Raw genomic sequence first — 12,364 nt, 5'->3', positions numbered from 1 at the left:
AGGGTGACAAGCCTTCGTGGGACTCTGTCCAGTTTGCAAAGCTCTGTGTACATCACAGCCACTATCTGAGGACAGAGTGCTGGGAGGGAGGAGGCGTCTCCGGGGTGCGCGCCCCCCCCCCCCCGCCAACACCACCTAGGCGAGCTGTTCTTCACAGCTGCCTAGGCCTTTGCACGTAACTTTGGGAGGCAGCTCCTGACACCTCCATGACTCACCCACTCTCCTGGGTGCCTGGCACCGAGCACACAGCAATTCTGGCCTCGGGGAGTGAGCAGTGGAAGACCGTGCCCTGTCTGCACAGCCCCAGCAAAGCTGCCTCCTTGGAAGTTTTCCTGGGCAGGCAGCCAGCCTGACTCAGAGGTGAACTGGACAGCAGCCCCCCTACGTGAGTGGAGGTCCCTGATGCTCACCTCCAAGCTCCCGTAAGCCCCTCCTTTGGGTGAAGGTGGATGCCATGGGGCAGTCCATAAACAGAACTGCCCACCCATGCCTGGGCACCCCCATTATTTCTCACCTAGATCATGGCCATAGTCTGCCCCCCCCCCCAATCCATTCTCTCCCTGTGGCACTACGCTGGGCATATAGTAGGCTGTTTGTTCAGAATCACTTCCAGCCCTTTAGCCTGGCACTCAAGGGCTGTGGGATCTGAATCTGTACACCTTTTCTTTTTAAAATACATTTTTATTGATTTTTAGAGAGAGAGGAAGTGAGAGAAATAGAGAGATAAAAAACATCGAGAGAAACATCACCGATCAGCTGCCTACTGGGGATCAAGCCCGCAACTCGGGCATGTGTCCTGACTGGGAATCGAACCAGTGACCTCTTGGTTCATGGGTCAATGCTCAACCATTGAGCCACACTGGCTGGGCTCTGTACACCTTTTCCAGCATCACCGGCTGAGTCTTCACCCCATTCTCTGCCACTTCTTCCTGGGCTGCCCCACCTTCAGTCTTGGCTGATGCTGTTCACTCTGCCTGGATGCTTTTCCCACCCTCTCCACCTGGCCAGCTCTCCCTCATCCCTCAAGACTAGGGTCAAAGCTCTGTGCCAACGGCTGTGATGTGCACAGAGCTTTGCAAACTGGCTCCCTGTTGGGTGAAGTCATCCTGACCCACACTCTCCGTGCTCCCAGCCTTGGCACACACTCTGACTGAAGTGGCCATCACTGGGCTGTATTCTCTGATTTTATCAGACTCCCCCACCACTCCCCCGACTCTGAGCTTCCAGAAGGCAGCCACAATGCTTCATCCATCTGAGTATTTCCAGCACCAAGGCGGTGCTTGGCACAGAGCAGGAGCTCAGCCCTTTAGCTTGCACAGTGGATTAGCTTAGCCAGAGGGGAGAAGAGGGGCTTTGAAGTGTGGGATATAGGCAAGGTAAGTTCTGATGGGGAAGCGGGGATGACCTGAACCATAGGAAGATGTCTTAAGGCAAGAGAATGAAGAGACGAGAAAACGAGAGGAGGGAGGCACCGAGGAGGGCCATGGAGCTCCACAGGTGGGGCGGCCAACAGCTGGGCGGCCTGTCTCAGGAGAGCAAGGTGGGTCCATCCTGCACAGATTAAAAAAACAAAACAACACACGTTTCCTACAGCCCGGATTTGGTTTCTGGAAGGCATGGAGCAAACATTGGGGTTCAGGGAAATGGGCCCAGAGCCTGGGGGACTAGGCACTGCTCCCCTGCTCCTAAGAGAGCTTGCTGGCCGCACCCCGGCAGGGCAGAGCCAATGCCACTCTGAGGGGTGGGGGAGCTGAGACCTGAGGGGCTGCTGTTTGGGGGCTGGACGTCTGTTAAGGAATTGCAGTGGCAGTGCAGGGTTTTATGCTAAAAAAAAAAAAAAAAAAAGGAAGTAGGTCACTTTCTTTGCAGCCTGCAGAACATCGAGGCCAGAGGAAAAGCGGAACACGGGCATGCAAGCTAGTGGTTGGCAAAGCTGTGGCATCTGCGTCTAGTGGCAAAATGCCAGGCCTTGGCTGAGGGCCCTGCCTCCACTGCCTCTGTGCTGCCCTTGGACTGAGGGACTTTTTGCTGGCCCTTGGCCTCCCCTGCCTTATATGGACATACCTCTTGCCAGGTGTCCACTCCTATAATCCTTGGGGGCAGGGGGCTGGGGCCAGGCCAGGTGCTGGGCTGTAGGCCCTGGGGACAAAGGTGACGAAGGTTTCCCTCTTGGGGAGCCCGGGCTAGTGGCAGGGCAGAGAGGGCACGAGTAAATGCAGCAAAGTATTCCAGATGCCAGGGAAGCCACTCCAAAGTCCAGGGGTTCAGAGAAGAAATATTTCCGTGGCATCCCAATCCCAAAGACGGGCAGTTGGACAGTCATTCCAACTTGAGTGTTCAATGAGTTTTCAATAACTAGGAAAATTCTCATATGTGCTATAAAGGAAAAAGCAAGTTCCATGCCATCCCGGAAGAGCTACAGAACCTACGCCTTTTCTAAACATATTTTAAACCTATGAAACATACCGCAGACAAGTCAGAGAACGCCGGCAAGTCTAACCCGTAGTTACCACCGCTTTCTCCAGATTCCTTTGCACTTAGGATCAACCGCATGCAGGTAAGTGCTAAATGGCTCCCAGTGTTAGTTGTGTAGCCTCAAGATTATTCCTTCACCGCCTGGCCTGCCCTTTCCAACGGTGGCTTTTCCAAGCCCAAGCTCAGAGTTTCTTCCGTCAGCTCACGAGCGAGTGTCCTGGGCTGTCGTGTGGTGCCGAGCCTGCAAGCCAACAACAGCTCCCTTTCAAGCAAACACACAGCATCACCCGCGCCTGAACAGCGGGCCCGTGCAACTGTTTGGATATGTGTTACATTCCCCTCATTGCGTGAAAAGCCAGGAGAAGGCCAGGAAAAGAACACTGCTCACCCCAGGGATGGGGAACACACGCGCCTCATGAACCAATTCCATGCGGAGCGGCGTGGCCGCTGCGGAAAACAATGCGCAGGATCCTCACAAAATTAAAGACGGAACTGACCCAGAGGATCCACCTCGGGAATATCTCAGAAGAAACCCAAGACACGAATTGGAAAGAAGAGACGCACCCCGATGTTCACTGCGACATTATTTACAACAGCCAATATCTGGAAGCGACCCAAGTGCCCATCAATAGACGGACGAGCAGATCAAGAAGTTCTGGTACATCTGTACAACGGAATATCACTCGGTCATAAAAAAGGAATGAATTCTTGCCGTTTGTGATAGCATGGATGGACCTAGAGCAGTGGTTCTCAACCTTCTGGCCCTTGAAATACAGTTCCTCATGTTGTGACCCAACCATAAAATTATTTTCGTGGCTACTTCATAACTGTAATGTTGCTACTGTTAGGAATCGTCATGTAAATATCTGATACGCAGGATGGTCTTAGGCGACCCCTGTGAAAGGGTCATTCGACCGCCAAAGGGGTCGCGACCCACAGGTTGAGAACCATTGACCTAGAGGGTAGTATGCTAAGTGAAATAAGTCAGTCAGAGAAAGGCAATAAAACAAACAAACAAACCTAACAGAAACAGACACATGGATACAGAGAGAGAACTGGTGGTTGCGGAGGGGAGGGAAGTCGGGCGACTGGGTGAAAGAGGTGAAGGGATTAAAAGGCACGGGGATATAAAATACAGCCTAGGGAAGACAGTCAGTAACACTGTAATAATTGTGCCTGGTGCCTGGTGGTACTGGAAATATGGGGGTGGGGGGGTGCTTTGTAAGGCATGGTTGTCTAACTGTGACTCTGTCACCTGGAACTAATACAAAATGATACCGAATGCCAACTGTAATTGAAAAGATAAAAGCAACTTATTCCGTTTGCACGTGGGCAGGAACCGGGAGCTGACAGGGGGATGCTGCGTGTGGGGAGCAGCTGTGCCCACAGAGCCCGCTGACCGTCTTCGCCGCTGCTGGGAGGTCCCCGCCCCTTCACTGAGTCCTGTCTGAGCTACGCCAGTTGGGCTGGGTTTCAGTTCTCCGCCACAGAGTGCCTGCCTGGGACAATATGTGGGGCCTGTGTGTCCTGGCCCTTGGCAATCGCTGCTCTTTGCACTTCGTTGTCACAGAACGCAGGTTAGGGCGGCCTGGCTCAGGCCTGAGCATCTCAGAGCCGAGCCCCGGCCTCTGACCGGGTGCGCCCTCGCAGCTCCGGTCTCCATCCGTGCAGGGGATGGACAGAACTCGGGAATGGACGGAACCTGGGAGTGGACGGGACCTGGATGGACAGAACCCGGGAGTGGATGGGACCCGGGGATGGACAGGACCCGGGGATGGACAGAACTCGGGGGTGGATGGAACCCGGGGGTGGACGGAACCCGGGGGTGGACAGAACCCAGGGGTGGACGGGACCCAGGGATGGACAGAATTCGGGGATGGACGGAACCTGGGAGTGGATGGAACCTGGGGGTGGACAGAACTTGGGGGTGGACAGGACCTGGGGATGAACGGAACCCGGGGATGGACAGGGCCCGGGGATGGACGGAACCCGGGATGGACGGAACCCGGGGATGGACAGGACCCAGGGATGGACAGGACCCGGGGATGGACGGAACCCGGGGGTGGACGGAACCTGGGGTGGACGGAACTCGGGGATGGACAGGACCCAGGGATGGACAGGACCCGGGGATGGACGGAACCTTAGGATGGACAGGACCCGGGGGTGGACGGAGCCAGGAAAATCTATTCTGATGAGCCTCGCTGTACACCCTTCAGCCCTCGGGACACCACGTCTGATCAGAACCCTCTGCTTTCTCAGCTGCCGAGTCCCCAGGCGTTTCACGTGAATCCCCTTCTCAGGGACCTAAATGCTGACAGACGGGTCTGAACTGCCACGGGTTCCCCAGATGACAACCTCCCTCCCCCACTGCATCGCACCCGTGGTCAAGCTCTCCTCGACAGAAGGGCGTGTCCAGTCCAGAAAGGAGTGTCCCAGGGATGCCCGCCTGAACCCCACGGGGGGCCAAGGGCTGCAGCACAGCACCCCTCCTCTCACAGGTCACCCTCCCGTCTTTTTCCCCTGCCAACTGGCCCCACACTGGCCACTGACTGCTTGTGGAAAGACACCGAGAAGGTCATGAGGGGGGCCGAGGGGCGGTGGAGAGCTGGGCTGGGAGTCAGAAAGCCCTGGGTGTTCCTCCCAATTTGTTCATTCCCTCCCAGGCCCCTGACATGGCTCTGTGCTAACACTAGATTTCCTATCTCTACAAGGGACACGGGGTTACCCAAGACAGTGCTGAGCGTGTCGCAAGGAGAGTGTCATTCATGCCGCTGCAGACCTCAGGGACTGTGTGAATTTCAAAACTGTCACCCGGTCCACATTCAAACTTCTGGGAGGGCCAGAGGCCAAAACGACCATGATCTGGGGGTGAGATCAGTATTTATCCCCAATAGCAACTGAGAACTGGCCCTAAAGTTTCTAAACGGGGTACATCAGACCCAGGAGGGTCGGGTGAAGAGTTGGGGGCAGCCCGGGAGAGGGGCGGTGCTGCAGCTGAACGGACGGTGTGACGCCGGACACGGGGCTCAAGCTCCCGGGCCTAGTTTCCTCTGCCATGAAGTGGGGGTTACAATAACAGAACCCACTTTCTGGGGCTGCTCGAAGATCTGAGGGGTTGGTGCAGGTCAAGAGGTTAGGATGCAGTCAGCGCTCGTGAGCGGTCGACACCCCCGGCCTGGAGGACTCTACTTCCTCATGGGGCCCCTAAGCTTCTTGTGGCATCGTACACACGGCTGCCCAGAGGCCCCTCTGGATGGCGGGCTGCAGCCTGGCCTGGGAACCGGCATGCTCTGACCCCACGTGTGCCCCCAACTTCCTCTACAACCGGGTCCTGACAGCTCGGTCACCGCTGCCCCCAAGGGCCCAGCTCTGGGAACAGGGCGCCGCTCTCTCCAGGAGCCGAGCGCAGCTGCGTGCTGTGCCGTCCTGTGTGTGGCTCCGTCTTGATAAAGGCCCAGTGATTAACTGCTGTTTCACGGATGTGACCAGGTCTCTCTGCCCGGGAGTCCAAGCCCGCAGAGGCGGCTGGGAGCCAGCACGGTGCGGTCCGGTCAGAGCCGCAGCAAAGCCTGGCCCATGGGAAGGGCCCGTAGATGTGAGATCTCACTATTGTGCGGAAGGGCTAGGGTCAGAAACACGCTTGTCTTTTCTCCTCCTTTCTTCCCTCTCCCTCTCCATCCCTCCGAAGGTCAGAAGAGTAAGGCGCAGGGTCAGTTGGCGGGGGCAGGCCAGATGGGGGCACATGCTTTAGTTCACAGTCATGTTCATGCTGCTCTTCCTCTGAGAAGGATGGGGCTGGGACTAGGGCTGTGGTGGCGGCTGGTCCCCCATCTCTGGCCACCGTTGAGAAGGACCTTGGCATTTGGTTTAGCCTCTCCCAGAGCCACGCCTGACCATTGGCAGCTCTGACCAGCCCAGCCCCAAAGGTCCCCTGGGTAGCTGCTAAAAGGCACCTCTATGAAGCCTGGAGGCTCTCCCTGCTGTTGGGCTCAGCAGCCTGGGCAGCGCGGGTCCCATGGGAGCTGGGACTCAGGATCCAGCCTGGGTCTCAGCGGAGGGGTCACCTCTCAGCACAGTGGTCAGCAGGGGCAGTCCTGGGCCCCGTTTCCGCGAGCCCCGCCACCCCCTGGCCCTCGGGGCAGACTTACCCAGGCCCAGGTTGGCGATGGTCTTGAGGTCTGTGAAACTGCTGGCCTCAAGGATGGCCTGCGGCAGCCTCAGCGTGAAGGGCAGTAAATCTCTGTGGAAACAAGAGGGGTCAGGGTCATGTCTGGGAGGGACCTGTGTGTCCATTCCCACCCCCACAGTCCCCGCACCCAGAGCCCATAGAGGAGAAACCCCAGCAGCCCCACTGGGTGCTGGGGCCTCCACGCAGACGGGAAACCCCTGGGGTGGAGGGCACAGCCCCGAGGCTGACAGAGCATCCAGGCAGGTCCAGGCCCCGGGCCAGCACGATGGACCCTGAGAAGTGGGAGACCCCCCATGGGAGTGGGGAGGAGGCACAGCTTCCCCCACTTTTCCTGCCTGGGAGCCCAGGGAGCTTCCAGGGAAACCTCTACACTGGGTAAAGCCAGTGACCCACCCCTTTCTGCCCTCTGACCCTCACTGCTCCACACTGAGATGGGCAGCGGGCAAGCACACAGTCTGGCTTCTCCAGTGAGCACCCAGACATCCCTCAGTGAGCACACATTCAGCCTTCTCCAGTGTGCGCACAGTCAGACATCCCTCAGTGAACACACAGTCAGCCTTCTCCAGTGAGTGCACAGTCAGACATCTCTCAGTGAGCACACAGTCAGGCTTCTCCAGTGAGCACCCAGACATCCCTCAGTGAGCACACAGTCAGGCTTCTCCAGTGAGCGCACAGTCAGACATCCCTCAGTGAGCACACAGTCAGGCTTCTCCAGTGAGCACACAGTCAGACGTCCCTCAGTGAGCACACAGTCAGGCTTCTCCAGTGAGCACACAGTCAGGCTTTTCCAGTGAGCACCCAGACATCCCTCAGCACACAGTCAGGCTTCTCCAGTGAGCACCCAGACGTCCCTCAGTGAGCACACAGGCTTCTCCAGTGAGCGCACAGCCAGACATCCCTCAGTGAACACACAGTCAGCCTTCTCCAGTGAGCGCACAGTCAGACATCCCTCAGTGAGCACACAGTCAGGCTTCTCCAGTGAGCGCACAGTCAGACGTCCCTCAGTGAGCACACAGTCAGGCTTCTCCAGTGAGCACCCAGACATCCCTCAGTGAGCACACAGCCAGGCTTCTCCAGTGAGCACCCAGACATCCCTCAGTGAGCACACAGTCAGGCTTCTCCAGTGAGCGCACAGTCAGACATCCCTCAGTGAGCACACAGTCAGGCTTCTCCAGTGAGCGCACAGTCAGACATCCCTCAGTGAGCACACAGTCAGCCTTCTCCAGTGAGCGCACAGTCAGACATCCCCAGTGAACACACAGCCAGGCTTCCTTGGTGAGCGCAGTCAGACATCCCCGACAACGCATAGTCAGACAGCTCAATCTGCCTTTGGTCTGAACGGGGAAGTATTCAGGGATTTCCCCAGAGATCTCCTGGCAGGGACTCAGACACTCTCCCCCCTTTATTGTGCAGATAGGGAAACTGAGGCCCAGAGTGGAAAAGGAATATGCCCAGGCCATACAACAGGTTGAAGGCAGAGTGTGCTAAGCCTTGGGCCTCCTGAGTTCTTGCCCAGGGCTGTTTCAAGGGGCCCCAGGATGGACCGTCCCAATTCTACATCTCAGCCTGGCATTCAAGGCCTATCACAGCCTGACCCTGACCCCTCCCCCACTTTCCAGCTCTAGCCACCTTCTCCCCAAATCCCAATTCCAACCCTATAGGTAGGCATTAATACCTTTGTGTTAAATAATTAATTTGGCATTGAATGCCCTAGGGGAACTACTAAAAATGCATATTCCAGATCCACACCCAGGGGTGCCCAGGGTCAGGTCTGGGGGTGGGCCAGGAGCCCACATTTTTAACAGCTCTCGAGGGGATCCTGATGGACACCGCCTTGGGTGGGAATCACGTCCCCCAAAGCAAGGGGCCAATAAAAATAAAAGTTAAGCAGCTCTCCGTATGTATGCATGTCTATGCTGCCTTTAAACTACTAAGACCACTGAAAAGCATTCACGAAGAGAAAATTTCAAAATGAGATTTTTAGAACAAGCGTCCTAACCTTCCCCCCAGCACACTCTGGTGGGTCAGCTTGTGCACCTCCTGGGGCAGGGATGGCGAACCTTTTGAGCTCGGCGTGTCAGCATTTTGAAAAACCCTAACTTAACTCTGGTGCCGTGTCACAAATAGAAATTTTTTGATATTTGCAACCATAGTAAATCAAAGATTTATAGTTTTGATATTTATTTTATATATTTATATGCCATTTAACAAAGAAAATCAACCAAAAAAATGAGTTCGCGTGTCACCTCTGGCACGCGTGTCATAGGTTCGCCATCGCTGTCCTAGGGCGCCAACGCCCCTCCCTGGAGCCTCTGTTCTAGCTGATGTTTTTCAAACTTTTTGGATTATGACTATCAGCAAGAAACACATCTGGCGTCACGGTGCAGTGTGTACACACACACACCCCTAAAAGAAGTGTAGCACGAGACTTAGTCCAGCCACATGAGACACACTCTGGTATTTTCTAGTCTAGTTTAATTTTTCATTAAAAAAACAGCCAGTCATGCCCTGGCCGGTGTGGCTCAGTTGGTTGAACTTGGCAGGTCAGGGCACATGCCCAGATTGGGGGCTTGATCCCCAGTAGGGGGCATGAGGGAGGTGGACAATCGATGTTTCTCACATCGATGTTTCTCTCTCTCTCATCAATAAAAACATATATATTTTTAAAAGAGCCAGTCATGATCCACTCAATTGATTTGACGACCCCTCTGGGTGTCTTCTGACATCACCAACCAATCCACCAACACTAGGGGGCGTGTCTCCCACCACTCGGAGACCCCAGGCTCCGGGAGCTGTGCCAGGGAGCTGGACAAGAGCACATCTTTCTGTTCTCTCCCACGCCTCCCCTGGCTGCGGTCGCAGGTGGAGAAGCGCCACACACCATGTACATTATCGCACTCACTCCTAGGCACAGCCTAGTTTCTCCTCCCCTTGAGGGCCTGGGCACCTCGCTAGGTGCTGGGCAATTTGGGGGTGACCTGGGGAGCACTTCTAAGATGTCAGGCCCGGCCTAGGAGAACAATATCTGAACCCCCTAGCTGCCCACGGCACCCTGAGCTCCATCTCCTCACACATCCTGGGTGACTTGTGGTTTTGAAAGTCGACCACTATAGAGGGAAGAACATGAATTCATTTTGGTGACTTTTTTTTTTTTTTTTTTAGAGAGAAAAAGATAGAAAAAAGCCAGCCTGAACTTTAGAATCCACGGGCCCAGCTCGAACCCTAGCTGCATTCCCTGCGGGGTGTCGTTTCCATTTCCCGTGTGACAGCGGGGGCACGATGCCTGCTAACGGGGTCGTTTTGTGAATCCAACGAGCTGGGGCCTAGGGACCGCACGGCCCCAACCAGGAGCCGGAGGCTGCGCCTGTGTTTCCTCCTCCTCCTGGGAGCGCAGGCCATGGACACCTCTCAGGGCCTCGCCCTGCTCACCGGGTGGCTCCTGGCTGAGGGGACAGGGGCCCCAGCTCCAGGCAGTGATAGCAGCTCTTTCTTCAAAGGCCGAGAGGCCCTGCCGGCCCTCTTCCTCCAGGAAGATGGCAGCTTAGTCACAACCCTTGGCGCCTGGACACCTCCTCGAGAGGGCAGGCCCAGGGGCTCCTCCCTTCCTTCCTCATTTCGGTTCGCTGCACCCTCTTCACGTGGCTACAGACTCCTGCCCAGGGTATGCAGAGGGCCAGACCTCCTGGACCCTGTAGCAAGGATGTCAAACTCGCGGCTGGTGGACCGCATGCCCTGGTGGCCGGCTGCGAGTTTGACATGCTTGCTAGGGCTCAGCTGAGACTTGCCATGTAGTAACTGCTTCAGATGCGGTCGAGTGTGTTCACCTCCTGCTGCTCAGGATAGAGCCCCGGCATCTCCCCCACAGCCCCTGCTCCCATCCCCTCCCTCTAGGGGCCGCCCCAGCCCTCGGGTTCCCCCACCCAACAGTCCCTGAAAACAGAACCAGAGCACCTACTGGGTGTCGGGCAGCGTGCTGTCTCTATCCCATTCCCCCTCCAGCATCTCTCTCATGAGCATTATTCCCACACGGAGATGAGACTCAGAGAGATGAAGTAACTAGCTCAAGTGCTGGGCTCTGCGACTGCCATCATTCATTCTTTCATTCATTCATCAAAGCACCTGGAATGTGCCAAGCCTTCCACTAAGGTGAGAACGTCTCAGCACAGGAAAGGCCTGTCTCCCACAGAGACTGACGCATCATCGTTCACAAAGGGCCAGGGCCTCTGAGGCTTTGTCTTATGGGCCTGGAGGGACACGCTAGGTCCGTGATCGGCAAACCGCGGCTTTTTGGCCCCTTGAGTGTGGCTCTTCCACAAAATACCACGTGCGGGCACGCATGTACAGTGCAACTGAAACTTCGTGGCCCATGCGCAGAAGTCGGTATTTTGTGGAAGAGCCACACTCAAGGGGCCAAGAGCCGCATGTGGCTCACGAGCCGCAGTTTGGCAAGCTGCAGTTTGCCGACCACTGTGCTAGGTCATCGGAATCAATGCAGGATGTGTGTAGCAGACCTTGGAGCTTTATCTAATTACTAGAGGTCCAGTGCATGAAATTCATGCACCGGTGGGGTCCCTAGTGGCTGCCAGCTGCCGGCAGGGGCCTTCCTTCATTCTGCGCTGCCCCATGGTGGTCAGCACAGTCATAGCGAGTGATCGAACTCCCGGTTGGTGGAACTCCAGAGGGGGCACTTTGCATATTAGGCTTTTATATATACAGGTTTTTGTTGTTGTTCTTAATCCTCAGCCAAGGATATTTTTTCCATTGATTTTTAGAGAGAGTAGAAGGGAGGGAGGGTGGGAGGGGGAGGGAGAGAGAGAGAGAGAGAGAGAGAGAAAGAGAAAGAGAGAAACATTGATATAAAAGAGATATCTACTGGTTGCCTCCCACACATGCCAGACTGGAGGGCTGGGGATCAAACTTACAACCCAGGTACATGCAACCAGGACTGGGAATCGGTGCGTGGACCAATGCTCTAACCACTGAGCACCCCCGCCAGGGCGCTTTACCTATTTTGCATCTCCACTCTGCCATTTAACAGCTGTGTGACCTTGAGCAAGTTACTTCTCTCAGTCTTAGTTTTCTCACCTATAAAATGGGAATAACAAGAGCACTGCCTCGTGTCACTGTTTGCAAGATTGACAAGGACATCGGTTGTCAGAGCTCAGTGCTGGGTGCCAGGAAAGCGCCCGGCAGGCAGCAGCTCTTAGCAGCTGTCAGCACCAGCACCAGCGTTTCTGCCCATCGGGGCCCCGGAGGGTCCTGGCAGGTGGCAGGTGGCAGGTGGTGTTCTGGGCTGGGTGCGGTTTTCACCGCCAAGGATGGCGTCTTTGAAGGAGGGAGAAGTGGACCTGGAGCTCCGGATCCCGAGACATCCTACCCAGCCTCTAGCCAGTTTTAGCCAAGACATGGTAGCTTAAGCCAGCGGCTTCTGACACCCAAATGTATTTTTAAATTCCTGTTGACCTGCAACCAGTTCTGAATAAATAGAGCAGCTCTGAGGGTGGTTACCAGACACCCGCTCCACCCTGCAGCTGCTCAACAATTGCAAGCTCCCTCCCGCGGAGGGTACCAGCCCTTCCTGCCGCCCCTACAGGAAGTTCTTCTGCTAACCCTAACGGGGTGCACCAGGTCCACCCAGGACCCCCAGCTGCCCTGGAGGTGGGAACAGGGGATGCTAAGGTGACAGGCAGTGAGCCGGGG

At 56.0% G+C, this 12,364-nt stretch overlaps 1 protein-coding gene across 4 annotated transcripts in view; it reads right to left on the bottom strand.

Moving 5' to 3' along the window:
* RIN3 (Ras and Rab interactor 3) overlaps positions 1–12,364 on the bottom strand; it is a 111,471-nt gene that overhangs the window by 31,895 nt on the left and 67,212 nt on the right. For all 4 annotated transcript variants that reach the window (XM_036315828.1, XM_036315845.1, XM_036315818.1 and 1 more), the window contains exon 5: positions 6,624–6,715. In XM_036315828.1, coding sequence (XP_036171721.1) covers positions 6,624–6,715 — 92 coding nt within the window. The remainder of the gene's footprint in view (positions 1–6,623; positions 6,716–12,364) is intronic.

Source organism: Myotis myotis, unplaced genomic scaffold (genome assembly GCF_014108235.1).
Source record: "Myotis myotis isolate mMyoMyo1 unplaced genomic scaffold, mMyoMyo1.p scaffold_m19_p_1, whole genome shotgun sequence".
In the NCBI taxonomy this organism is placed as follows: domain Eukaryota; kingdom Metazoa; phylum Chordata; class Mammalia; order Chiroptera; family Vespertilionidae; genus Myotis; species Myotis myotis.
This window is presented reverse-complemented; position numbering and strand designations above follow the sequence as displayed.